This window comes from Carassius auratus, chromosome 9 (assembly GCF_003368295.1).
Source record: "Carassius auratus strain Wakin chromosome 9, ASM336829v1, whole genome shotgun sequence".
Classification (NCBI taxonomy): Eukaryota; Metazoa; Chordata; class Actinopteri; order Cypriniformes; family Cyprinidae; genus Carassius; species Carassius auratus.
The window spans coordinates 31919690-31944699 of NC_039251.1; the positions used below are offsets into that span (position 1 = coordinate 31919690).

General features: G+C 35.3%; 3 protein-coding genes and 1 long non-coding RNA gene across 12 annotated transcripts in view; all 4 read right to left on the reverse strand.

Moving 5' to 3' along the window:
- The window catches only part of LOC113109049 (immunoglobulin superfamily member 2-like), a 72461-nt gene that overhangs the window by 13978 nt on the left and 33473 nt on the right, over window positions 1-25010 (reverse strand). The window lies entirely within an intron of this gene.
- LOC113109051 (uncharacterized protein DDB_G0290685-like) overlaps window positions 1-25010 on the reverse strand; it is a 67221-nt gene that overhangs the window by 1290 nt on the left and 40921 nt on the right. For 8 of the 9 annotated variants that reach the window (XM_026272578.1, XM_026272577.1, XM_026272575.1 and 5 more), the window contains one exon: window positions 24639-24835. The exons of the other annotated variant lie outside the window; for it this stretch is intronic. In XM_026272578.1, the coding sequence (XP_026128363.1) occupies window positions 24777-24835 (59 nt within the window). In that variant the 3' untranslated portion in view covers window positions 24639-24776. Of the gene's footprint in view, window positions 1-24638; window positions 24836-25010 lie in introns of those variants that run through there. 9 annotated transcript variants of the gene reach the window in all.
- Window positions 638-2822, reverse strand: LOC113109061 (CD48 antigen-like). The gene is made up of 4 exons (XM_026272591.1): window positions 2676-2822; window positions 1640-1930; window positions 951-1196; window positions 638-860 (listed from the first exon to the last, which is right to left on the reverse strand). The coding sequence occupies exons 1-4, from the start codon at window positions 2725-2727 to the stop codon at window positions 697-699; spliced, it is 753 nt and encodes a 250-aa protein (XP_026128376.1). The 5' UTR covers window positions 2728-2822; the 3' UTR covers window positions 638-696.
- Window positions 9710-12554, reverse strand: LOC113109062 (uncharacterized). Its single transcript, XR_003292840.1, has 2 exons — window positions 11871-12554; window positions 9710-10701 (listed from the first exon to the last, which is right to left on the reverse strand). It is a non-coding gene; the product is annotated as an uncharacterized LOC113109062 (long non-coding RNA).

Consider the following 25010-nt stretch of genomic DNA (forward strand, 5'->3'; position numbering starts at 1 on the left):
GTCTCTTTTCTCAGCTTCGCTGTAAGCGTTTTCTTCTGCTCCATCTGCTTTTCCACTGTTTTCCTTATTTTTGTCAAGGTCTCCATTTGTATTTCCTGTGTCGTCTTTGTTTTTTCCTGTTATAGCAGATTGCGGACTTTCCTTTAAAACATTTTGTCCTTCATGAGTTTCATCTCCATCCTCCAATTCACTGTCCTGATCCCATTTTTTATTTGGAGCACTAAGTCTGTTACGGCAAGGCAGTGTGGCTTGAGATGAAGCTAAAACAAACCACTCAGAGACATTAACAACAGATTCATGTGTCAACCTTGAAAGTCATTCATTCTCAAGAGCTGAGAGTTTATAGTGATATTCAGCAACATGAGCAACAGATGTGATGCCAGCATGTCTACTTAGAATGTTATACTAATAATAGCAAAAATATTAAATCTTTTGTTACCTGGCATAGCCTCCGTTGATTCATCTCCTAACAGGCTAATGTGTTCACCTATGTTAGTAGAAAACATATATATATATTAAATACAAAAAAAATGGTCATGCTCTATTAATTCTCTTATCTCCATTTGCAAAAATTCTTATGCTACCTTTTTCAAGTTCCACTGTATCTGGTCCAGACTTCCTTACTTCTCGTGCATGTACATGACAAAAAGAAAATTATGTTAATCTATGCACTATAATCTTTGCGAGACATGGGAGTCAACTAAAGATGCGTTTTGATGGTGATATGTTGAATATGTTTTCATGGCACTTACACTGTGGTCTTTTACGTCTGTATAAGTAAAATGCCAGCGCAGCAAGCAGAATAATGAGAAGCAATATGACTATTAAGACTGGAACAAGCACAGCAGGGTTTGCTCTGCCTGCAAACAAAACCATTAAAGAAACAGTTTACAGCATCTAGCATCAAACTCTCAAGGTATTGTGTTGAATGATTTACTACAGTAGCTCACCTGTGGCACAGTCTTGCAGATTAAAGTCTGTGGTCCTGCTTCCAGCTTTACTCTTCACAGTGCAGGTATAGACTGAGTTAAGGTTTTCCTCCTGTTCATTAACAACAAGTGTTGGCCCTGGCTGTTTTACATCAGATCCACTCCATTCATAGCTCGGCTCAGTCTGGGATTCCACTGAACAGGACAGTTTTTTCACATTTGAAGTCTCGTCCACTTCACAGGTTACCAGAGGCTCTGGCAGAGCATCTTAGACACAGAAGCAGGCAGATATTTAGTGATAACCAGCTGATATTTTGTCATTCTGAGTTTATCAATCAACAATCAAAATGTACAAAACAAAAATGACCTTTTCAGTGACTAATGTACTTTCTGTGATGTAAACAATTTTAGTGTGAACTGAAATTAAATTGAAATAAATTCATCTAATTTACACTACTCTCATTTCATTCCACTTTCATACTAACAACTAAAAAAAAAAAACATCAGTTGACAAATACAACACCTAAACTTTATGAATGCCACTGTAAAGTGCATGTTGTTCATGTTTTCTCCAATGTGAACTGAAAATCATTGTTAAAGGAAGTCAAACAGTTAAACCTGATATATACTGCCAATTCACAATAATCCACTTTAGGAGGCTACTAGGCACAAATCTGCACATAATCATCTGATATATATAGATAGCTTACCCAAAACTGTCAAAGTATGACTGGAGGTATGAACCTTCTTACTGATCACAATTTCAGACTTATATGTGCCACTGTCTTGGTTGTTAAGTTTTATTATTGTGAGCTGTCCTGTTTCAAAATCAAGTTCTACACGGTCTTTAAATGAGCCATATGTGTCCATCTGCTTCCCGTCATACTCCAGAACCTTGTTTCCATTATGTGTCCACAGTATTTCTTCAGGTTTTCCATGGATGAATGGATTTAGTTTGATCTGGTTTCCACTTTCGCCATATTCATCACAGAAAACTAAATCTAAAGAAGATGAAAAAAAAAATCCCATTAGTGAAACAACTTCTTACACTCTGTGGGGGAATCTCAGAAAAACATATATGGGCCATCACTAAAGATAAATAAAAAATTTAATATTATGATGAAAGATTATTAAGCGTGTTTAATAATATATAACGAAATACACTTGGACACAGTAATGTATTACTACTGAGTGACAATGATTGTCATTAATGTAATAAAGCAATCTCTACTGCATAACAGTAAAGATATTGTAATACAATGTTTGTAATTGGTCAAATTAAACTGAATAATAACAAGGAACACACACAACCGTTTTTGGCTCACAACAAATATTTTCAACAAACAACAAATCAGTATTTAAGAAATCATTATAATATTATCAGTGGTTTTATGCTGTATTTATCTGTACAAAAGATCAAAGAACAACTTCAGTAAGTCCCTGATTTAAAGAGAGCAGAGTTTAGAGGCTACTACTCGTTCATCTTTTAATCTTGTTATTCTGGCTTCAACTATGCCTTAATGTTACTCTATTGTCTAAAATAATTCGAAACCAACTCCGGAATTCTTGAATTAGGCCTACGACTCAGTAAATAAATATTTCCGTGAATACCTGTCGTCGTTTCGACAAACCAAACACTTGCACCTGGCGGGTCTAAAATAGTATTTCCTTGTATTAGAAATTACTTCGTTTAAAAAGTTACCACATGCTACGAGTTACTACATGTTTAAAAGTTTTCGGACTTACCTTGATACAAACAGAAACATGTAAAATAAACCAAAAACATAACATCTGCCATCTTCACTCGATAGTGTTTCTTCTGTGCGGGAAGAGCTACTTAATGGCGATTTGAAAGGTAAAACACATTTGCTACATTAATCTCGAAAGTCGAGGCTAAACCCCAGCCGGCACATGACCGACCTTCAACGTTGAAATATGGTTGAAATAAGGTCAGTTGTGGTTTCAACGTTGAAACAACGTTGATTCAATGTTTAAAGCTGAATGGTTGAAAAACATCCAGCACATGACCAACTTTCAATGTTGAAATATGGTTGAAATAAGGTCAGTTGTGGTTTCAACGTTGAAACAACGTTGATTCAACGTTTAAAGCTGAATGGTTGAAAAACATCCAGCACATGACCAACTTTCAACGTTGAAATATGGTTGAAATAAGGTCAGTTGTTTTAATGAAACAACGTTAAAAATGTTTAATGCTAAATGGTAGAAAAAGGTTAACAAGCTTTTTAATTATTTATATTAAATTATTTAAATTAATTATTATTTTAATAGCATTTAAAAATATTTTAGTCATGATACCTATTCTAAAATGTTAAATATTATCATCATTAACAACAATAAAACTATACATTTCGCTGCTTTATCACACTGAAACAACTCCCATTGGTAGTTTTATTTTATTACTTCTATCGTGATTGGTTAATCTGGCTGTCATTCAGGAAACTGGACAATGAATCGGTTCGCGCTTTTCTACATTTAAAAATATGACCGTTATTGTCGTCTTTCTGTGAGTGAGGCGGCTAACTGTGAGCTGCTGCTCGTTATAACTGACTGCTCGGTCGGTCCCGAATTATTTCATATTTGCCTGTACATTTTTTATTTATTTCGAGCGAATTTGAGTCGTGACATGTCAATGGAGAACAAAAACTGTGAACACAAGAAGGGTCAGGTGTTCTGCGAGGTCCTGAAAACATCCTGTCAAAATGAGGTAAGAAAATCGCCAACTTTATCTTTATTATCTTTTGAAAATAGTAAAGTATTACCAGAGTTTACAAATGGGTAGTTTAAAGAACATGTAACCTGCAGATAAATAAATACCCGTGTGTCTATTTTTGCATTGCTTTATCACAGATGATCAAGTTAGATGCTCACCTAATGTGTTGCTGGTGAGTTATGTGTTAATGTCTGTCTTTTAGAGATTTTCCCATATTTTCCTGATATGAATCCCATGCATTAGGTGTGTTATATATGTTTGTATTCTTATATTAGTTTCAAAGTGTTTTCTGCAACATATAAGTGCAAATGTCGGTATTTAAGTAATATAATTTTAATGAATTAATGAAAATGAAAAAAAAAAAAAGGATTGTTTAAAGCCATGGTTCTCAAAGTGTCAGGCCCCCTCTAGTTGTTATGCAGGTGAATCACTAAATTAAACTAATTAATGTTAATATATTTTAACTTAATCTTTGAGTAAGTTTTTTTTTTTTTTGCACATTTATGTATGTTACAGTTAAAGTACAGTACAGTTTTGTAACTTTTGTTACATAATTACATTTAAAATTACATTTTAATTTAAACTTTTTTTTTTCATTTACCTGTGTATGTAAGCACAGTTGTAGTGTTAATGTTCAAACTGTATTTACCATGGTAAAGTGTCTGACAACAATTAATATTCTTATTAGAATAAAACTGCCTCATTTTTTTAACTGTAGACCTGTAGCTGAATAGTTTGGCCTACTACGCTGCTGAAATGTAATGTTGGTCATTATGGTGCAACTTAATATTTAATAACAAATATTTTCTGAAGTGGTACTTGGTATAAAAAGTTTGAGAACCAGTGGTTTAAAGAAATGGTATAATATGAAATCCTGCTTTTTAAGAACTTTTCAGTAAACCATTTCTTCTTTCCCCTTGTAGAGTCATCGAGGATCCAGCTTGTTCTTTAAACATTGGTAAGAAATTGTTCTTCTGCTACATTGCACTGTCACTTCTGCTAGAGATGCTTTGACCTTTTGTGATAGGTTTTGGTTGTGCTTAGTTTAATAAAAATGTACTTAATTTGATTTGACTTGTTTTTCTACACTGTAATGTTAGTGTTCTGATTAAAACAGTGTAACTGGGGGCTCTGAAAACACTGCTTATGAATAATTTGTGAATTGTAAACTTTCATCTGAATACATTTAATAAATGTTTAATGAATAGTGTTGTCCACTTTGTTTCCAACCTCACTGTTACTGAACTGTAAAGTGAAAATATTGTGTGATTTATTTTGCATTCAGTTTTCAGTTAAATATATTTCACAATATCAAAGTTATTGTCAAACATTGTGGACATACCTAAACAAACTGGTTAAATCTTATGTTCCCTCCAGAAGTTTGCACTCTGCAAGTGAACGACGCCTTGTGGTGCCATCCCAAAGAGGTTCATAATCACTCTCAAGGACCTTTTCCTGGACTGTGCCCAGCTGGTGGAATCACCTCCCAATCTCAATCCGAACTGAGTGTTTACTCATTTTCAAGAAACATCTTAAGACTCATCTTTTTCACCAGAACTTAACCAACTAATGCTAGCACTTTTCCTTTTTTTCTTGTCTTTTTTATATATATATAAAAAAAAAAAAACCTGGCTATGCGTTCTGTACTAGACTAACTGAGACTTGTCATGGCACTTGTATACTGTTGTTGTTCGCTTGTTGACCTGACTGCTTCTGTTGTTCTTATTTGTAAGTCGCTTTGGATAAAATAGTCTGTTAAATGATTAAATGTAAATGTTTATACAGGACGGTACAGAAAGTGCACAAGTGGGAGAGAGTGGAGGGGACGGCGTCAGAAAGGACCTAGCGCTGGGACACTTTCAAGGATCACCCGAAGCACAACCACACTGTATACACTAAGGCTGCTGGTTCTAACATTTTAGAGTGCCCTGCGGTAGAAATCTCATTCTGCATTCCCCACGGTAAAGAAGACACAGTCCGGGGGGTTCCCATTAGAAATCAACTGGTGGAAGGTTCCCTTCTCGAACTGTTCAACACATTTTCACTGCACAAATGTACACAACTCTTGTAATGAGACACATTACTAAAACATGTTTTTGACAGAAACTGTAGGTTTCCACCAAAATAAAAGATCCACTGGTTTCAGTCATAAAGGTACAAGGGTTTGTCTTGTAAGTGCTGCAAAAAATATGCATTTATGTGCCAAATTATTTCACAAAAACCTTTAAATATTATTGTATTTGGATTGTTCTACTACCTGTTTTTAGCATTACCTCCATGCATACTCTGCATAATAAAGTGTGGGATTATTTTCATCTGTTTCCAAAATTTAACTGCTGTTTGACAATTTTGAGCATGTGGTAGTTTATTGAAGTTGTTTGTAAAGCCATTGCTGCCAGTCATTAGATTTTTAGCCTTGCATGTACATTGTTGATCTAAATGCCAACTAGGATCTAGGTGTATTTACACACGGTGCAAGGTACGACGGGGAAACAACGTCGTGTTATAAACGCTGATTAACTTTTCAAAATCAACACCTCATTCAGCTTTCATCCCAGGGCTGCAGCACGACCCTAATTCACCCATAATGCAGGTAAGACGGTGAAACAGCGTCGCGATTTCAACGGTGAATCAACATCGTGATTTCAACGTTGATCCAATTTGCAAAATCGAAAGGTTTTTCAACGTTGATTCAACCATGGTACCTGACGTTGTTTCAACGTTGAATCAACGTTGAAATGCCGGCTGGGACAGGACGATAAAAAAAAAAAAATTAAAAGTTGCCACAGTGTTCTGAGGCAGTGAGAAAAGAAAGTAAAAGCAGCAGGGGTTCAGATAAAAAATCGGCAGCTGGCAGCAAGTGGCTGCCATTGACAGCCGGAAGGCAGTAACTGTCAGCCGGATGGTAGGCGGGACCTGCCATTCGGTGGGAGCCAATCAGTATCGACCAACGTGGGCGCAACCAATCAGATATAACTGCACCCAAACGCTTCAGTAATGGTTGCGATTGATCAAACGGTAAGTTCAGAAATTGGTCATCGGAGGAATTAATGTTTTTTTGCGTTGTAAGTTTAATTGGTATCTTGGTGAACGACTTGGTAGACTTGCTGTCTACTTTGGTTTAATTGTTCAATGAAATCTAATTAGTGGTAGCAACGTTGTTTGTGTACCTTGTTAGGGGCCTACCATTAACTTCAAATTACGTTTGACGTACCATTAAATATTAACGTTTGTTAGCGTGTTAACAGTCTATTGAATAATATAAAATAATGTTGTTTGACTGGAATGATAGAAGATACATTTGCAACACTAACCATATATTTTTGCATGTTAAGTCTTTCAGGAGATTGTGTGATATACATTAACTTAAGAGTTCTTAAAATACGTTTTTTTTTTTTTTTTTGCATTATTGAGGTGTGTTTTCTCTAATACTATGCATGTGCAGAACTGTTCTGTGTACCAGTTGAAGTTGTAAGCATGTGAATGCAAAACAATTATTATTATTATTATTATTTTTTTATTGTTATCTATACAAAATATAATGGACCGGTTCATAATTCCTTATAACTTTTAGGTCTAGTTTCACACACAGGGCTTGGATTAAGCCAGGATTAGGCTGTAGTTAAATTTAGAACATTGAAGTAGCTTTTGTAAACATGCATTTAGAAAGAAAAAAAAAACACATTACTGATGTGCATCTTGAGACAAAACCATGGCACTGACACCTTTTTTTTTTTTTTTTTTTGTAATACCCAATAGTTGCCAGATGCTGTCCTGTTGAAAATTCTTCTTTACGTGATCCTGGAGGAGTGGTGATGCTACATTACTAAGTCCGTCTTTGGTTTGTTCCAAATTCAGAAGTCTGCTGTACTGTATACAGACTCCTTTCGAAAGAGGGCACAATCCAGCTGGCTTGACTGAGTATCTTCTTTTACAGATTTGATTAGAGGTTTAAAAAGGTGCCATAACATTACATTTCTCAGTTGCCATGTCTGAATGTTTATCTTTGTAATAATGCTGTTTTCATGCTCCTCATCTCAATATACAGGTGGAACAAAATGGAGAACAAGTCTAAGCCATGTCAGGAATTCAACAAAATGTACACCCTGCAGACACTGCGACGAGGTTTACAACAACTGCTTACCAGGTGTGCAAATTATGCATGAAAATGTAATCACTGCTCTGTACATGATGACAAGATGCAATGGGAATAATCATTAATATGGCTGTGCATGCATGTCTACTGTTAATAAAGCAATTTAGGTATTAAAGTCACCATTTTCTTATGAATAGTAAAATGCAGCAGCGAGAGTTCTTCCTAGAATCAGGAAGTATGACCGGATTAGCCCAGTTCTGTAAACCCTGTACTGGCTCCCTATCAAACATCGTATAGATATTAACATCTTCAATTATATTAATCTGTTTCTTTCTTATTCGAAGGTTACTGCAGTCACCCGGATCCAGTACGTATCCAGACCAGATGGTGGATCGCACCTAGAAAGGACCTCTACAGCCCTGAAAGACAGCGGAGACCAGGACAACTAGAGCCCCAGATACAGATCCCCTGTAAAGACCTTGTTTTTTCTCCATTTTGTCACCGGTGGAGTTTTGGTTCCTTGTCGCCCCTGGCTTGCTTTGTTGTGGTCACTTCATTTACAGTGATATCCTTGACATGATTGCAAATGATTCCACAGATACTATTTAAACTGAACCGAGCTCAAGGATGACATCACTGAACTGAATGATAAACTGCCTTTTAAACTGACTACAAACTGAGTTTACTAATGTCCTTCTGCATTATTGACTGACACACTATTTTCCTATTTAATACTGTAAAGTTGCTTTGCTTTGAGCTGTATTATTAAAAGCACTATATAAATAAACGATGCTTGACTTGACCATGTTGCAAGAGGAAAATGAGGGGAGATGCACATCCACCCTGGGTTTTACAGTGATTGGTGCAAGATGCTGGAGAAGTAACTCTGTATACCTCATCAGTTCTGATCTAAGAGTCTTGAAAATACCTCCGGATTGTTGTTAGTGATTCTGATTGATATTTTAGTCTGCTTGCTTACTGGATATATTTTATACGGTTTACATTGTAAAGCAATGACTTTGACAACTTACTAACCCAGTTACAAATTTAACAGCTACTTTATACTATATATATATATATATATATATATAGTTGTTTCTTGAAATACTACAAATATAACTGCAAATTATGATTTTAAATAAAGGTCTCTGAGAGACTTCTCTCTTTTCAGTCATTTGTGTATATAGCCTATAATAAATATACAACATAAACCCAGTAAGTGCCACTCTCGTATATAAATATAAATTGTTTTATTTCACACAAACAATGATACATGCATAAACATTCAGCTGGAAATTAACGTTTAGCAAAATGATCTTATTTCTTTGTTTATATTTGATCAATATTTTAAATCAAATAATATACAATACTGACCTTTTATACTTATTTAAAAAAGTATTGAACATAATCATAAGTGTATATAATTATTTATTTGTCTTGTTGCCGCCGGTGTGGTGAGAAATCCAGTCCCCCCGCGAAATCGAGTCCGCTTAGGACCAAGGCGGTAGCTGTTTTAAATGCCTGATCAAAAGTTGTTATCGCGATAACTTGTTGCATGGCTAATCGGAGCTGCGGTAGCTTGTTGTTTCAAGCTAAAATAATTTAATAAAAGCAAAATACAGAATGTAATCGTTCAAAATGTTTTTTTAAATGTCATAAAACTAGCAGCATCTCATAAATGATGCATTGTAATTAGTTTTAATATTCGGTTACTAAAACGCCTCAGCACAGCTTTTGAATATATTTTCCAGTTCTAAAATAATAATAATAATAATAATTCAGTTGTGATGACTAAAACACGTTTAGCCCACAAATTCAGAAGATTGTGGGATAGTTTAAAGATAATTATTAATAAAACGAACCTATATATATATATATATATATATATATATATATATATATATATATATATATATATATATATATATATATATATATATAGACACACACACACACACTTTGATTTTTATTTATTTTGACTTACTACCTAATTCATGTAATTTTTTACATTATTTTCAATATTGTAATAAGTATACTTATGTTGTTATATATGGTTTTGCTTACAAGCAGTTCATGTATTGCAATTGCTGATTGTATATTATTTAAGAAACTATTGTTTTCAAAGAAAATCATACAGCAATTATCACATTATGATGACGAAATTACAATTGTAATTGACTTTAACTCATATAACACAGTACATATAATAGTACAACAGTTACTTGTACTATTACAAATCAGTAATAGTAAGGCAATAATGGCTGTTTGTGCACTGAAAGTAACTAAAAATGCAGCTAGTTTATAATTGTTAATTATAACTTGCAATTATAATATAATTCTACACAATTTTTTTACATATAAATGTTCAAGCAATATGCACACTATCTATGTAAGACATTTATACATTTTTCAAAATGAATAACATTTTCAAAGAATCTTTACAGAAAGACATACTGTTGTGTCTATGTGGTCAAAAACACCCTCACTGTTTTAATAGTTGGTGTTAAATGCATTAGTCGTCATACATACAGCAAGCAAGCCAAAGGCAACGGTGGTTAATTAAGAAAAAACTGTAAGATGTCGATACTGGAGTAAAAAAAACCTTTGGAGAAACCAGACTAACCAAAAACACTGGGGACCAGTTCTCCTCTGTATATTCAGTCTGAACATTTGGTACAATATCATTGGTAGTTAACAGTGTTACTGCATTGATTCAGCTGTAAGGTTAGAGGTTAAATGTGCCATGTACAGGCAGCAACATTGTTTTCTCTGTGGCCCAGGTGAGGCAAGCAGTGGCAGTGAAGAGTGCTAAGGTGCAGTCATCCATTCATAAATTCTTGCTGTTTTGCTGAAACTGGAAACAGTTCATCCTATGTGAAGTCCATTGTGGAAGATTGGGGAATCCTCAGTCTCAACGTAACTCGAGAGCATCTGGGACAGAGCTTCTGTGGTAAAGAAAAATATAAAAATTGTTTAGGAACTGTAATATAATTTTAAAAAGAATTTCCTCTCTGCCTTTGTAATATACAGTATGCTGGAAGACTTTCTTGACATCATACAGAACGGGTTCAGAATACAACAGAAGCAGGAAACATCAAAAATCACTGTTAACCGTAGAGCATCGGTTTACAATTCTTGCAAAAATCAAGTTATGATTTATGTGTAGGTTGTTATAAAAACAATCAAACAGACATAAATGTAATCTGTTAAACTTAGTCTATTTTGCATTCAAACATTGCTTTAAATAAAGAGACAGGTGATTTATTTGAGCAGAGCTTGTTTTCTGCCTCCACTATTTGGAAAGTCTAATACGAAAATACTTATATATATATATATATATATATATATATATATATATATATATATATATATATACTATTTTATATTAAACAAAAAAACTGCTGCAATGAAAATCTCCTTTTGATTTATTGTGCCTTAATTTACTATTAATTTCATTCATAATTATTCACTTACTGAACGCTATTATGAAAGTATATGTGTTTGTTTATGTTAAATAAAAGATAAACATGAGAAAAGAGTCGTATCTTCACTTAAAATCATAGAAATGCATCTTGAACAATCGGGTCCCACCTAGCGAGGACCCCTAAGATGGCGGCCGTCGCGATGCCTGTGCGCAGGATGCAACGGAGGCACTTGTCCCGAACGAAGGACACGAGACAGTTACTAATGTACACTAAAAATCTTTGTCAGATTTGAGATCGTATTAACTACCAGCAAAATACGCTCATATGTGGAAAAAATAGCAGATGGAGTTGATAAAACGCCTGAACAATGAATACAGACCTCATCGTCAAAGATCGCGAGAAAAAGGCTTGAACAATCGGGTCCCACCTAGCGAGGACCCGTAAGATGATTCATTATTATTATCAGTACTAACGTTACTACTATTATTTTTGTGTTTATTGTCAGTGTCATATTACTGTACAAGGACAGTGGATAATATTGGTAGTTAATAAGAAAATCAGCTCAAATCATTAATCGCCCCTCCCCTCCACACCCAAATACATGCGTGTGCAGGACGGGTTTAAGCACACCTCTAGTTCTGTCATACTTGTGCACAAATCACACGAAGATTTTTAGTGTGAATTACTACCTGTCTTGTGTCCTTCGTGACAAGTGCCTCCGTTCCGACTTGCGCACAGGCATCGCGATGGCCGCCATCTTAGGGGTCCTCGCTAGGTGGGACCCGATTGTTCAAGATGCATTTTAAGGGAAGATACGACTCTTTTCTCATGTTTATCTTTTATTTAACATAAACAAACGTATATACTTTTATAATAGCGTTCAGTAAGTGAATAATTATGAATGAAATTAATAGTAAATTAAGGCACAATAAATCAAAAGGAGATTTTCATTGCAGCAGTTTTTTTGTTTAATATAAAATAGTATATATATATAAGTATTTTCGTATTAGACTTTCCAAATAGTGGAGGCAGAAAACAAGCTCTGCTCAAATAAATCACCTGTCTCTTTATTTAAAGCAATCTTTGAATGCAAAATAGACTGAGTTTAACAGATTACATTTATGTCTGTTTGATTGTTTTTATAACAACATACACATAAATCATAACTTGATTTTTGCAAGAATTGTAAACCGATGCTCTACGGTTAACAGTGATTTTTGATGTTTCCTGCTTCTGTTGTATTCTGAACCCGTTCTGTATGATGTCAAGAAAGTCTTCCAGCATACTGTATATTACAAAGGCAGAGAGGAATTTTTTTTTAAAATTATATTACAGTTCCTAAACAATTTTTATATTTTTCTTTACCACAGAAGCTCTGTCCCAGACGCTCTCGAGTTACGTTGAGACTGAGGATTCCCCAATCTTCCACAATGGACTTCACATAGGATGAACTGTTTCCAGTTTCAGCAAAACAGCAAGAATTTATGAATGGATGACTGCACCTTAGCACTCTTCACTGCCACTGCTTGCCTCACCTGGGCCACAGAGAAAACAATGTTGCTGCCTGTACATGGCACATTTAACCTCTAACCTTACAGCTGAATCAATGCAGTAACACTGTTAACTACCAATGATATTGTACCAAATGTTCAGACTGAATATACAGAGGAGAACTGGTCCCCAGTGTTTTTGGTTAGTCTGGTTTCTCCAAAGGTTTTTTTTTACTCCAGTATCGACATCTTACAGTTTTTTCTTAATTAACCACCGTTGCCTTTGGCTTGCTTGCTGTATGTATGACGACTAATGCATTTAACACCAACTATTAAAACAGTGAGGGTGTTTTTGACCACATAGACACAACAGTATGTCTTTCTGTAAAGATTCTTTGAAAATGTTATTCATTTTGAAAAATGTATAAATGTCTTACATAGATAGTGTGCATATTGCTTGAACATTTATATGTAAAAAAAAAACAGTAGAATCATTATATTATAATTGCAAATTATAATTATATAGCAATTATTGCTATCTATATAAACTATCTAGCTGTATTTTTAGTTACTTTCAGTGCACAAACAACCATTATTCACTTACTATACTTAATGGTATAAATATAATAGGCATACTGACATACTTCATGTAAAATTAATATAACATTCATTTTACATAAAATAATAATATATCTGTATATAATACAACAATAACACGGTTCTGCACAAGCAATTGCGATATTATATCATTAAGATTAACAATATAAATTTACACACACACACATCGAGTAGCTGTATGCTATGCTGATACGCGAGTAACAAAAAAAAAAAAAAAAAAAAAAAACGAGAAATGTTTGATTTCACAACCTAAAGCGCGTTGGCTATATACTAGCCTATGAAACATGTAATTTAAAGTACATAAATGGTCATTATAGCAAAGTTCAAACGACAAAAATAAAAACGCTATTTAGCAGGAATTGTAATCAGGCGCTAAAAAATAATACCCAATAATTATTCGTTGAGCCAATGGGATCACTCGGGGTCCTAAGCGGACTCGATTTCTCGGGCGGACTCGATTTCTCATGACACCGGCAGCCTCCTCCAATTTCCGGGTATTAGCGACAGCTGCCATCCGGTTTTATTGGCAGCCACTTCCTGCTGCCAGTGACAGCCACTTCCTGCTGACAGCTGCCGATTTTTCGCTGAACCCCCTCTCCCGCAGTCTGTAAATTCCTTCAGAAAAAGTGTGTAGCGCACTTGAGCGTATTTTCAGACGCACATCTAATTTGAAGTAGCTTTTTAGGTGAGCGAAAGCGCAATACTTTGATAAAAAAAATAGATAAGGCTATGTCAAATATTGTTTCTATTTTATTTTTAATGAAAAAACAGGGTGCGGCCTTGATGCTTATGGGGGGTCCCGGACCCCCCAGCCCCCCCTCAATTCGAACACTGTTGCTAACTCACAAATTGTGCGTGAGACACACATTGATTATTACGCCAAAGACAAACATGCACATCAACTGTTTTTGTTATGAATTAAATCCACTGATCTATATATATAACTGGATCGCTCATCGTGTTCTAAACTGCCAACAGACAGTGAAGCCACCGGAAGTGTTCGATCCGCCATTGTACAAAACCCTACCAGCAGAGAGCACCATTGAGTTACATTCAAACCGCTGTCCTAAAATAACTGATTTTGAATAAAATCAGTCAAATGGGATTCGTTTTTATGTTATGTGTATGCAAATTCATCTTTACTTCAGATGTTGTCTGCAGTGTTGACGGTCTTTTGGGGCAATATAAGTGATATATTTAAATCGTTTAGGTGGGTGTGTCTGCTGCGCACTATTTCTTTATGAACATAATTTTTCAGGAATTGTTAAACATGAACGTATTAGTATCGGAAATGGATTTGAATATATTACAATGGATAATACAATTATGTTGTTAATATTGCTCTATAAATGAAAAGCTTAACTTACTGTCTGGGAAATAAAGCTTTATGTATTTAAATCCATACTGTATATAGTCATTTATTTCTCTGAAATAAATTCAGATTTCAGAATGAGTAGTTTGTTATATATGTTGAGGTCGTTTGCGTCTGATGTTTATCGTGTTCTGTAATGAACGTAGCTTTTTAATAGGGGAAATTCGCGACCTTTAAAAAAATAACCGTTTACATGCCTGGGGTGTTTGCATTGTAAATAATATACAGAAATACTTCAGATTTATAAACGCTGACTTTTTAGGTGAAGTTTTCTCATTAAAATCATACAATTTCCTATTAATTCAATAGAACGTTTACGCACACTAGGGATTACCAATATGGCGGCGCAGTGGCTTCACTTTCATGACGTCATGAGCAATCCAGTTCTATATTATAGATCAGTAATTTTCAATTCAATTCAATTCAAGTTTATTTGTATAGCGCTTTTTACAATACAAATCATTACAAAGCAACTTTATAGAAAATTATGTTTCTACAATATTAGTAACTTATGGTGGTGACTGTCAGTTTGTGCATGTTTGACAGGATTTTAGAAAAAATGAATACAAGACGTAGTCAGCTAGACGATGAACATTATCAATATTATTAATTGATAATTATTATATGATGCAGTCACACATGTAGCAATAATTGTTAGTTCTGTTTGTTGATTCAGGGTTAGCATCATCTGAGGTCCTCTGAGGGTCAGCATCATCTCTTCTCAGGTGTTCTGGATCCAGACTGGAGCTTGTGTAAATCCTAGTTAGAAAGCTCTACCTCCTTTACTGGACTTTGCTATCCTAGGAACTACTAAAAGTCCAGCGTTTTGTGACCTTAGGGTGCGTGATGGGTTGTAGCGTGGTAGAAGGCTAGTTAGGTACGCAGGAGCTAAACCATTTAGGGCCTTATAGGTAATTAATGATAATTTGTAACTGATACGGAACTTAATAGGTAGCCAGTGCAGAGACTGTAAAATTGGGGTAATATGATCATATTTTCTTGACCTCGTAAGGACTCTAGCTACTGCATTTTGGACTACCTGTAGCTTTTTATTGACGAAGCAGGACAACCTCCTAGAAGTGCATTACAATAGTCCAGTCTAGAGGTCATGAATGCATGAACTAGCTTTTCTGCATCAGAAACAGATAAAATGTTTCGTAGCTTGGCAATGTTTCTAAGATGGAAGAATGCAGTTTTTGTAACATTGGAAATATGATTTTCAAGACAAATTGCTGTCTAATATAACACCCAGATTTCTAACTGTAGAGGAAGTAACAGTACATCTGTCTATTTGCAGATTGTAATCTACAAGATTCTGTGTAGTGTTTTTTGGTCCAATAATTAATATCTCTGTCTTATCCGAATTTAATTGAGAAAATTATTTGTCATCCAATCTTTTACATTTTTAACACACTCTGTTAGCTTAGATAATTGAGAAGTTTCATCTGGTCTTGTTGAGATATATAGCTAGTATCATCAGCATAACAGTGGAAGCTAATTACGTATTTTCTAATAATATTACCAAAGGGCAACATGTATATTGAAAATAGAAGGGGACCTAGGACCGATCCTTGTGGCACTCCATATTTTACTGATGAGATGACACCCCATTTAAGTATGTAAAATGGTAGCGATCGGACAGGTTCTAAACCCTTTTAGAGCCTACCCTTGAATACCTGTATAGTCTTGTAATCGATCTATGAATATGTCATGATCTATGGTGTCAAACGCAGCACTAAGATCAAGTAAGACTAGAAATGAGATGCAGCCTTGATCTGACGCAAGAAGATCTGTATGGAATCATTTTTATGCAGAAAGGTGCTCAATTGAGCAGACACAACTTTTTCTAAAATTTTAGACATAAATGGAAGATTTGAAATAGGCCTATAATTTGCCAGTACACTAGGATCTAGTTTTGGTTTCTTAATAAGAGGCTTGATAACCGCCAGCTTGAATGGTTTTGGGACGTGACCTAAAGATAATGACGAGTTAATGATATTGAGAAGCGGTTCTTCGGCTACAGGTAACAACTCTTTCAGTAATTTAGTGGGTACAGGATCTAATAGACATGTTGTCGGTTTAGATACAGTGATAAGTTTATTTAGCTCTTCCTGTCCTATGGTTGTAAAGTACTGCAGTTTATCTTTGGGTGTGATGGATGAAACTGAAGTGTTAGACACTGTAGAATCTACATTCGCTATTGTATTTCTAATGTTATCTATTTTATCAGTGAAAAAATTCATGAAGTCATTATTATTTAACGTTGGTGGAATATTTGAATCAGGTGGCGTCTGGTAATTTGTTAATTTAACCACTGTGCTAAATAAAAACCTTGGATCGTTCTGGTTACTTTCAATGATTTGTGGATATGCTCTGCCCTAGCAGTTTTTAGAGCCTGTCTATAGCTGGACATACTGTTTTTCCATGCAATTCTAAAAACTTCCAAGTTAGTTTTTCTCCATTTGCGTTCAAGACAACGAGTTTCTTTCTTGAGAGATAGAGTATTACCGTTATACCATGGCACAGTACATTTTTCTCTAACCTTTTTCAATTTGATGGGGGCAACAGTCTCTAATGTATTAGAGAAAATAGTGCCCATGTTGTCAGTCATTTTGTCTAATTCATGTGTATTTTGGGGTACAAATAGCAGTTGGGATAGATCAGGCAAGTTATTTGCGAATCTTTCTTTGGTGGCTGGAACAATAGTTCTGCCCAGACGGTAAGGCTGAGACATTTAATTAATAGCAGTTATACGCAGCATGCATGATATAATTAAATCTAGTGTATGATTAAAACGATGAGTGGGCCCGGTGACATTTTGCTTGACTCCAAAGGAGTTTATTTGGTCAGTAAACGCAAGTCCTTATGTATAATTTGTATTATCAACGTAAATATTAAAATCTCCCATGATTAGCGCCTTATCAACTATAACTAGAAGGTCTGAGAGGAAATCTGCAAATTCTTTTAGGAATTCTGTATACGGCCCTGGTGGTCTATACACAGTAGCCAGTGCAAGAGATACATTAGATTTATTTTGCATGTCTGACAGTGTAAAATTTAGCAGAAGTATTTCAAAAGAGTTAAACCTGTATCCTGTTTTCTGGGTAACATTGAGAATATCACTATATATTGTTGTAACACCTCCGCCACGACCATTCTGACGCGATTGTATCCTATTTTCCATTATAATGTATAGCCTAATACAATTAGTGTAGTATTTAAGGTTAAATTGAGAAAAGGGTTTTAAATTCAATGCAAAGAGGCATATTAATGCAAGAAAATACTGAATTTAACCCAAGAAAAGTACATTAAGCCTATTCATGTGAATTGATAGTGAATCAAGAGATCGAAATTGATTAATGGTCATTAGCATCGTAATCGTATCAAATTCGTTCTATTTTTACCCTCTTGTAGAAACAATATTGTGACAAAACATATACTTAATATAGTCTCTCATTCACCACAATAGAAGTTTACCCAACTATGAAAACTTCTGCTAGAAAATATGAAAGGGTTACGTAACTAAACTTTTTTAATGAAATAAAATGCATACCTGTGCACTGTTCAAAGTATATAGATATTTATTTAATTTTATATATAGTAAATGCTCAGCTGCAAAAACATTTTAATATTTTTTATATTATCCCGAAACCATCAAAACACTCTAAAAGTGATGTCACCCAAAAATGATTTCATCATTTACTCATCTCTGTGTCCTTCCCAAACTGTTTGGCTTCCTTTCCTGTGTAGCTGCCCTACAAGTCCTGTTTCAAGGCAAGAAACCAGCCAAGCAAATGTTTAATGTTTAGATTATTTTAATCAATTAAAAAAAGAAAAAAAAATCCATTTGGTCAAAACATTTATTTATAGTTAATTGGTTGAAAAAAAAAATGTTAAAAGAAGTTAACATACACACACACACACACACACCAATTGTTGATTCTGGGTTCCACTCTATATGCTTTTTGAGGACAACATGCTCTAAATTACAGTACTTTTATCACACCACAGATATGAAGTTCAATCATGACTAATATTCACCTTAGAAATTAATATGATTATATAAAATCCACTGGTGTATACAACAGTTTTAGCATCAAAATATATTAACTATATATATATATATATATATATATATATATATATATATATATATATATATATATATTAGTGGTGGGCCGTTATCGGCATTAACATGCTGCGTCAACGCGAGACTCTTATCGGGAGATAAAAAAATATCGCCGATAATCTATTGTCAAAGTTGGGTTGGGAGCTGGGTCTATACTAACCGAGCTATGATGACTTTCACCTTGATATTTTATATAACCGACTGGCTGAAGCCAGCCTAAAAAGATACTCAGGACAGTTGACGGGCCACTGCTGCGCATCGTCATGAAACCTTATCTTTTTCACGTGTTTTTAAGACGTACCGCTTGTCGATTTAAACATTTAAAGCATCCAAAAACAAGACGCGGAATAGCTGAACAGAGTAACTGGTCACTCGCGCTGTGTTCGGTTCCGAGAGAGAGCCGCGAATCACGGACAGCGACACTGAACTGAGCTCTCTTCTGCGAAGTTCTCCTCGAAGTCCCTCCTGCACTTGAACGAACAAATACAAATCGCAGTTTGAACAAACAAAAAGATGTGAAAGAGCCAAATTCAGTACTTGCGGTGTTCTGGTGTTCAGGGCTCACGCAGAGAATAGTGATGGCCGATTCGTGAACGAATCGTTCAATTTAATCGGTTCTTCTTAGTGAACCGGTTGAACCAGTTCACCAAATCGAACTGAATCGTTTGAAACGGTTCACGTCTCCAATAAGCATAAATCCACAAATTACTTAAGCTGTTAACTTTTTTAACGTGACTGACACTCCCTCTGAGTCAGAATAAACCAATATCCCGGGGTAATCCATTTACTCAAACAGTACACTGAATGAAATGCTGTGAAGACCGAACTGAAGATGAACACCGAGCCGAGCCAGATAATGAACGAACACGCCCACTGCTGGAGCAGTTCTCGTTCTCGAGTCAAGAACCGGTTGCTTCGGTGTTCGGATCACCAGTACACTCAACCGAGAATCGTTTCTGTCGGACGCGTCCGATTTGAGAACCGATGAGCTGATTCTCGTTCTCGAGTCAAGAACCGGTTGCTTCGGTTTTCGGATCACCAGTACACTCAACCGAGAATCGTTTCTGTCGGACGCGTCCGAATTGAGAACCGATGAACTGATGATACTGCGCATGCGTGTAATTTTGTAAGTGATAAAGTAACTATATTTTATTTTGATTTTTTTTTAATTATTTTTTTTAGATTAATGTTTCCAATCTGTATATTGTATATAATGTATAGGCCAAATGGGTTTTCAGGGAAGTTGGACAATAATTAAGACTCTAAAGACTCTTATGTTTAATAGGAATAAGGGATGATTTATGAGATATCTGTACTGTATTTATAGTTAATGATGACATTCACAAATTGAGTTTGTAGTAAACAGAACATGAACACGAGTAGAGCAGCTGATGACACTGAACTGCAGCACGTGCCGGTTAGAGCGATTCTCGTTCTCGAGTCAAGAACCGGTTGCATCGGTTTTCGGATCATCAGTACACTCAACCGAGAATCGTTTCTGTCGGACGCGTCCGAATTGAGAACCGATGAACTGATGATACTGCGCATGCGCGATTCAGCGTGAACGAAGCCAACTGACTCACAGCATGTCTCTGAACCGAAGGTATGGAAGCATATGGGTAGCATTATTCAATTTGGGATGTAATATGCAAAATGACAATGCAATATGTAAAATGGCAATGCATTTCTGTATTTACATTTACATTTTCCAATACATTTGTGCAACGTTTGGTGCAAAATGAAAATGAAAATTAAATTACATAATTTTCATTTGCCATTTACTACACCAGTTTTAATATGTAAAATGAATATTAATTTTAACGCTTTATAAGTTGCAAAATTAAAATGAAAATGTATTACAGAAATGATTAGATATGTCTAACATGTTAAAGCAAAAACTGTGGCAAAATGATCATTTAAATGCTATTTTTCTTAATTGCATTAACACTCACAGTCAAGACACTTAAGATTGCATTTTCATTCGGTGTCCCGCAATGAATGTAGCAAAATTCAAAGTGCACATTGAAAATGCATTCCGAGCCGATCACGTGTCCCCGCCCTCGCGCCACGTCAATCACTGCGTGAACAAGGCGGGGCTTACAGAAGGTCAGAGACTCAAATCTCAAGAAGAGGATTCAATCAAGTGAGACAACGTGGACAAGACAGTTGGTCCGTGTATGTTTTGATCATTTCGGTTTATGGCTTCAATATTTCATTCGCACTTGTGGGCGGAGCTGAAACGCTGCTTTCATCTGATTGGTCGAATAGGATCGGTTTTCATCTGACAGCCTTCAGCTCGGTCTTGTCATTCTTTCAGGCAAAATAAGAGTCAGTGCGAGTGAAGCACTGAAATGTCTGAAACTACGCTCACTGTTAATTAGCATAATATTTGAATCAGATGTAGCTGGGCACATAATTTGTGCTGCTGAGACCTGCAAATTATTTCTAGGTTGTAGTATTGTATGAATATTGTCCCACTGATAAATACAGTGCAAATAGTTCTGTCCCTTTGGATAACAGTGAAGTGGAAATTAAAATCAATAATAGACTGAACAGTTCCATGTCTGTAACATTTACCACTCTCATCTTTTAAGTCATAAGGCACTAGGTATGTGTGTGTGTGTGTGTGTGTGTGTGACATTAATAAATAATTGTAAAAATGAATATAGTTACATTTCTAAATAAAAATAGTAAAATTAGCTCTATGCTGCCCAGTGCTCCTGTAGCCTACCCCAGAGCGCCCTCTCGCGGCTGTAGACGGTAATGTTTTCTCTTGGTCTTGAATAAATGTGACTTATAGTCCAGTGCGACTTATATATGTTTTTTTCCTCGTCATGACGTATTTTTGGACTGATGCAACTTATACCGAAAAATACAGTTAACATTATTATTATTATTTATTATGAGAGTAATTGATACAGGCTAGAACTTAAATGTTTCACCCAATTCAGCTCAGATCTTCAGACTTGTCCGACCCGTGTTGCTTGTATAACTGGCCAGACTTACCTTCCCAAAAAATCCTATTTAATTTTATTTCATAAATGTAACTATATTTATTTCCACTTCACTGTTATCCAAAGGGACAGAACTATTTGCACTGTATTTATCAGTGGGACAATATTCATACAATACTACAACCTAGAAATAATTTGCAGGTCTCAGCAGCACGAATTATGTGCCCAGCTACATCTGATTCAAATATTATGCTAATTAACAGTGAGCGTAGTTTCAGACATTTCAGTGCTTCACTCGCACTGACTCTTATTTTGCCTGAAAGAATGACAAGACCGAGCTGAAGGCTGTCAGATGAAAACCGATCCTATTCGACCAATCAGATGAAAGCAGCGTTTCAGCTCCGCCCACAAGTGCGAATGAAATATTGAAGCCATAAAGCGAAATGATCAAAACATACACGGACCAACTGTCTTGTCCATGTTGTCTCACTTGATTGAATCCTCTTCTTGAGATTTGAGTCTCTGACCTTCTGTAAGCCCCGCCTTGTTCACGCAGTGATTGACGTGGCGCGAGGGCGGGGACACGCGATCGGCTCGGAATGCATTTTCAATGTGCACTTTGAATTTTGCTACATTCATTGCGGGACACCGAATGAAAATGCAATCGTAAGTGTCTTGACTGTGAGTGTTAATGCAATTAAGAAAAATAGCATTTAAATGATCATTTTGCCACAGTTTTTGCTTTAACATGTTAGACATATCTAATCATTTCTGTAATACATTTTCATTTTAATTTCGCAACTTATAAAGCGTTAAAATTAATATTCATTTTACATATTAAAACTGGTGTAGTAAATGGCAAATGAAAATTATGTAATTTCATTTTCATTTTCATTTTGCACCAAACGTTGCACAAATGTATTGGAAAATGTAAATGTAAATACAGAAATGCATTGCCATTTTACATATTGCATTGTCATTTTGCATATTACATCCCAAATTGAATAATGCTACCCATATGCTTCCATACGAAGGGATTCTTTTGGTGATTTATTCCGATTCTGTACTAGTAGTTATGAGCGGGTATTTTGAGGGCTTGGATGAAGGGCAATCTGGCGAAACGTAAGTTAATTTAATAACAAATACATCGCAATGGATTATGTTTAGTAAGTGGATCATGGTTTCTGCACTGATGACACCTAATTTATTTACTTTATATCTTCAAGACTTAAATCCTCATATGCACATTATTGCTGTTACTGTATTTAGGTGTTGTTGCAAAACTCAAATGTAAACTTTTCATGATTATGAGGTTTTAACTGACTAAAGTTATGATTACTGACTTTATATATTTGAATGTTTGATAGACGTGACGCCATTACGTCATCGCCAATGACGTCATTACGTCGAGCGTGAAAGAACCGATGAACCGGTTTTTTCAACCGGTTTATTGAATCGAACCGTCCGAAAGAACCGGTTCGCCGAAAAGAATCGAACTTCCCATCACTAGCAGAGAAAGGCATCTCAAAACACTTGAATGGGATGTGTATTATATTGGATGCGTTCATCGTCTCTTAAAGTGACAGCGCCTAATTTAGCTACTGGCTGCTGTAATGTTAATCCAAGAAAATGAAAATCACTCACTGCTCTTGACTGAATTACTTTGTAGTTTTAACAGTCAAACCAAAAATTATTCAGACACCAGATATATGTTTTGATATATAAAGCAAAACTGTAATAATGTGAGAAATGTGTCTGAATAAATGTAGGTTTGATTGTATGTTTCATTTTTACATTGAAGACTATCCAGTGCTATTTTACATTTAATTATTTGGTTTCTGTGCCTTGACACCTACAAACGTGAAAAAAACTTAAACATTGTGTAAATAGCACAAAAAAACAACAACAAAAAACATACAAATTAATCTAGATTAATTAGATTAATCTAGATTAATTTCAAGATCACAGTGAGATTAATCCAGATTAAAAAAATTAATCTATGCCCACCTCTAATATATATATATATATATAATTTTCACAATACGTGTCTTCATAACTTCTTCAGCATCCTTTCCTTGCATTCTTTTTGTTGACCTTCAAGTTTTCATTTCAGTGTGACTCTAGCTTTGTTCCTAAACCTAGTGAGCTGCCTAGCTGTCTGCTGCCTCCGTATCACATTTTTGTGCAGATGAGTGATACACTGAGCAGACATGAAATGACTGTCAATATAATGTTTATGTCCACTGAATTCTTTTACTGGCCAACGGTCCACACCAATCCATCGTCCAATAGAGTTTGTCCATCAGTCTGAAGTAGACTTATAGTGGCCATTCACAAAGGATGTGTTTAGTGCTCAATCTACCCTTTTTCTGATAGCTGGTTTGAATACAGATGCAGACAGACAGCTTTAAAGAAATTTCATGGAAATATACAAGGGCATAATGGTATTCTGCTAACATATATTTACATAAACATTTTTTTTAATGTAGTACAATCAGTTATATAAAATTAATTTTACTAAGTTATTTGTTCTCCATTAATAAACGCACAGCCCTAATTTTTTATGCAAAAGTATTTGAATATTACTTCTCCACACCTTGTTCAAGCTCATACTTCATCTTTTCCACCCTCGAGTGTCTTATCTGACTTTACTCCCTTCACATGGCTCTAGTTGTAAGATTCTCTCTTCCTCTTTCAGAGCTGATAAAACTGAGCCCATTTTGCTTTCCTTACTATAAACTTTATCATCACAATCTGTACAAAACTATTTGTTTAAAAACTGTTCTCTAATTTCTGAACTATGATCTTCCTTCATTGCATGTTTTGGGAAGCTGTTGGTCTCTGTTTCTGCTTTCTTGTCCTCTGGCCACATATATGTAATAGTTTGTGTTGTCTAGAAAGTTTTTTTTTTTTGCCTCTTTAATTTCTGGTACATAATTTTTTTCCTTCCTGCCTTGTTCTGACTCGCTGCTCTTATCTTTCTGTTCAACATCTTCATCTTCCTCTTGAGGGAAGGATGCAGCTTGATTATTTTATAATTCCATATTCAGGTTTAAAGATGGGTCACTGGTGTCCAGTTTAGACGGTGAATCTATAACAAAAAATAAACAAGATGAAAAATCTCATCCAACAATTCAAAATACTAATGACCAAATCAATATCAAACTTCTGAATAGAAAGAAAATGGATCATTGGAAGCTTTGCTATGCAAAGGCGGATTACAAGGTTCAGCTAAAAAATGGTGAGCAAAACATCAGATCAGATGT

Excerpts from the sequence above, each read along its gene's own strand:
- LOC113109061 (XM_026272591.1), bottom strand. The coding sequence starts at position 2,727 with ATGGCAGATGTTATGTTTTTGGTTTATTTTACATGTTTCTGTTTGTAT. Across the intron at positions 1,931-2,675 it reads ATGTTTCTGTTTGTATCAAG|ATTTAGTTTTCTGTGATGAA; the intron begins GTAAGTCCGAAA and ends CATCTTCTTTAG. Across the intron at positions 861-950 it reads TCTGCAAGACTGTGCCACAG|GCAGAGCAAACCCTGCTGTG; the intron begins GTGAGCTACTGT and ends TTTTGTTTGCAG.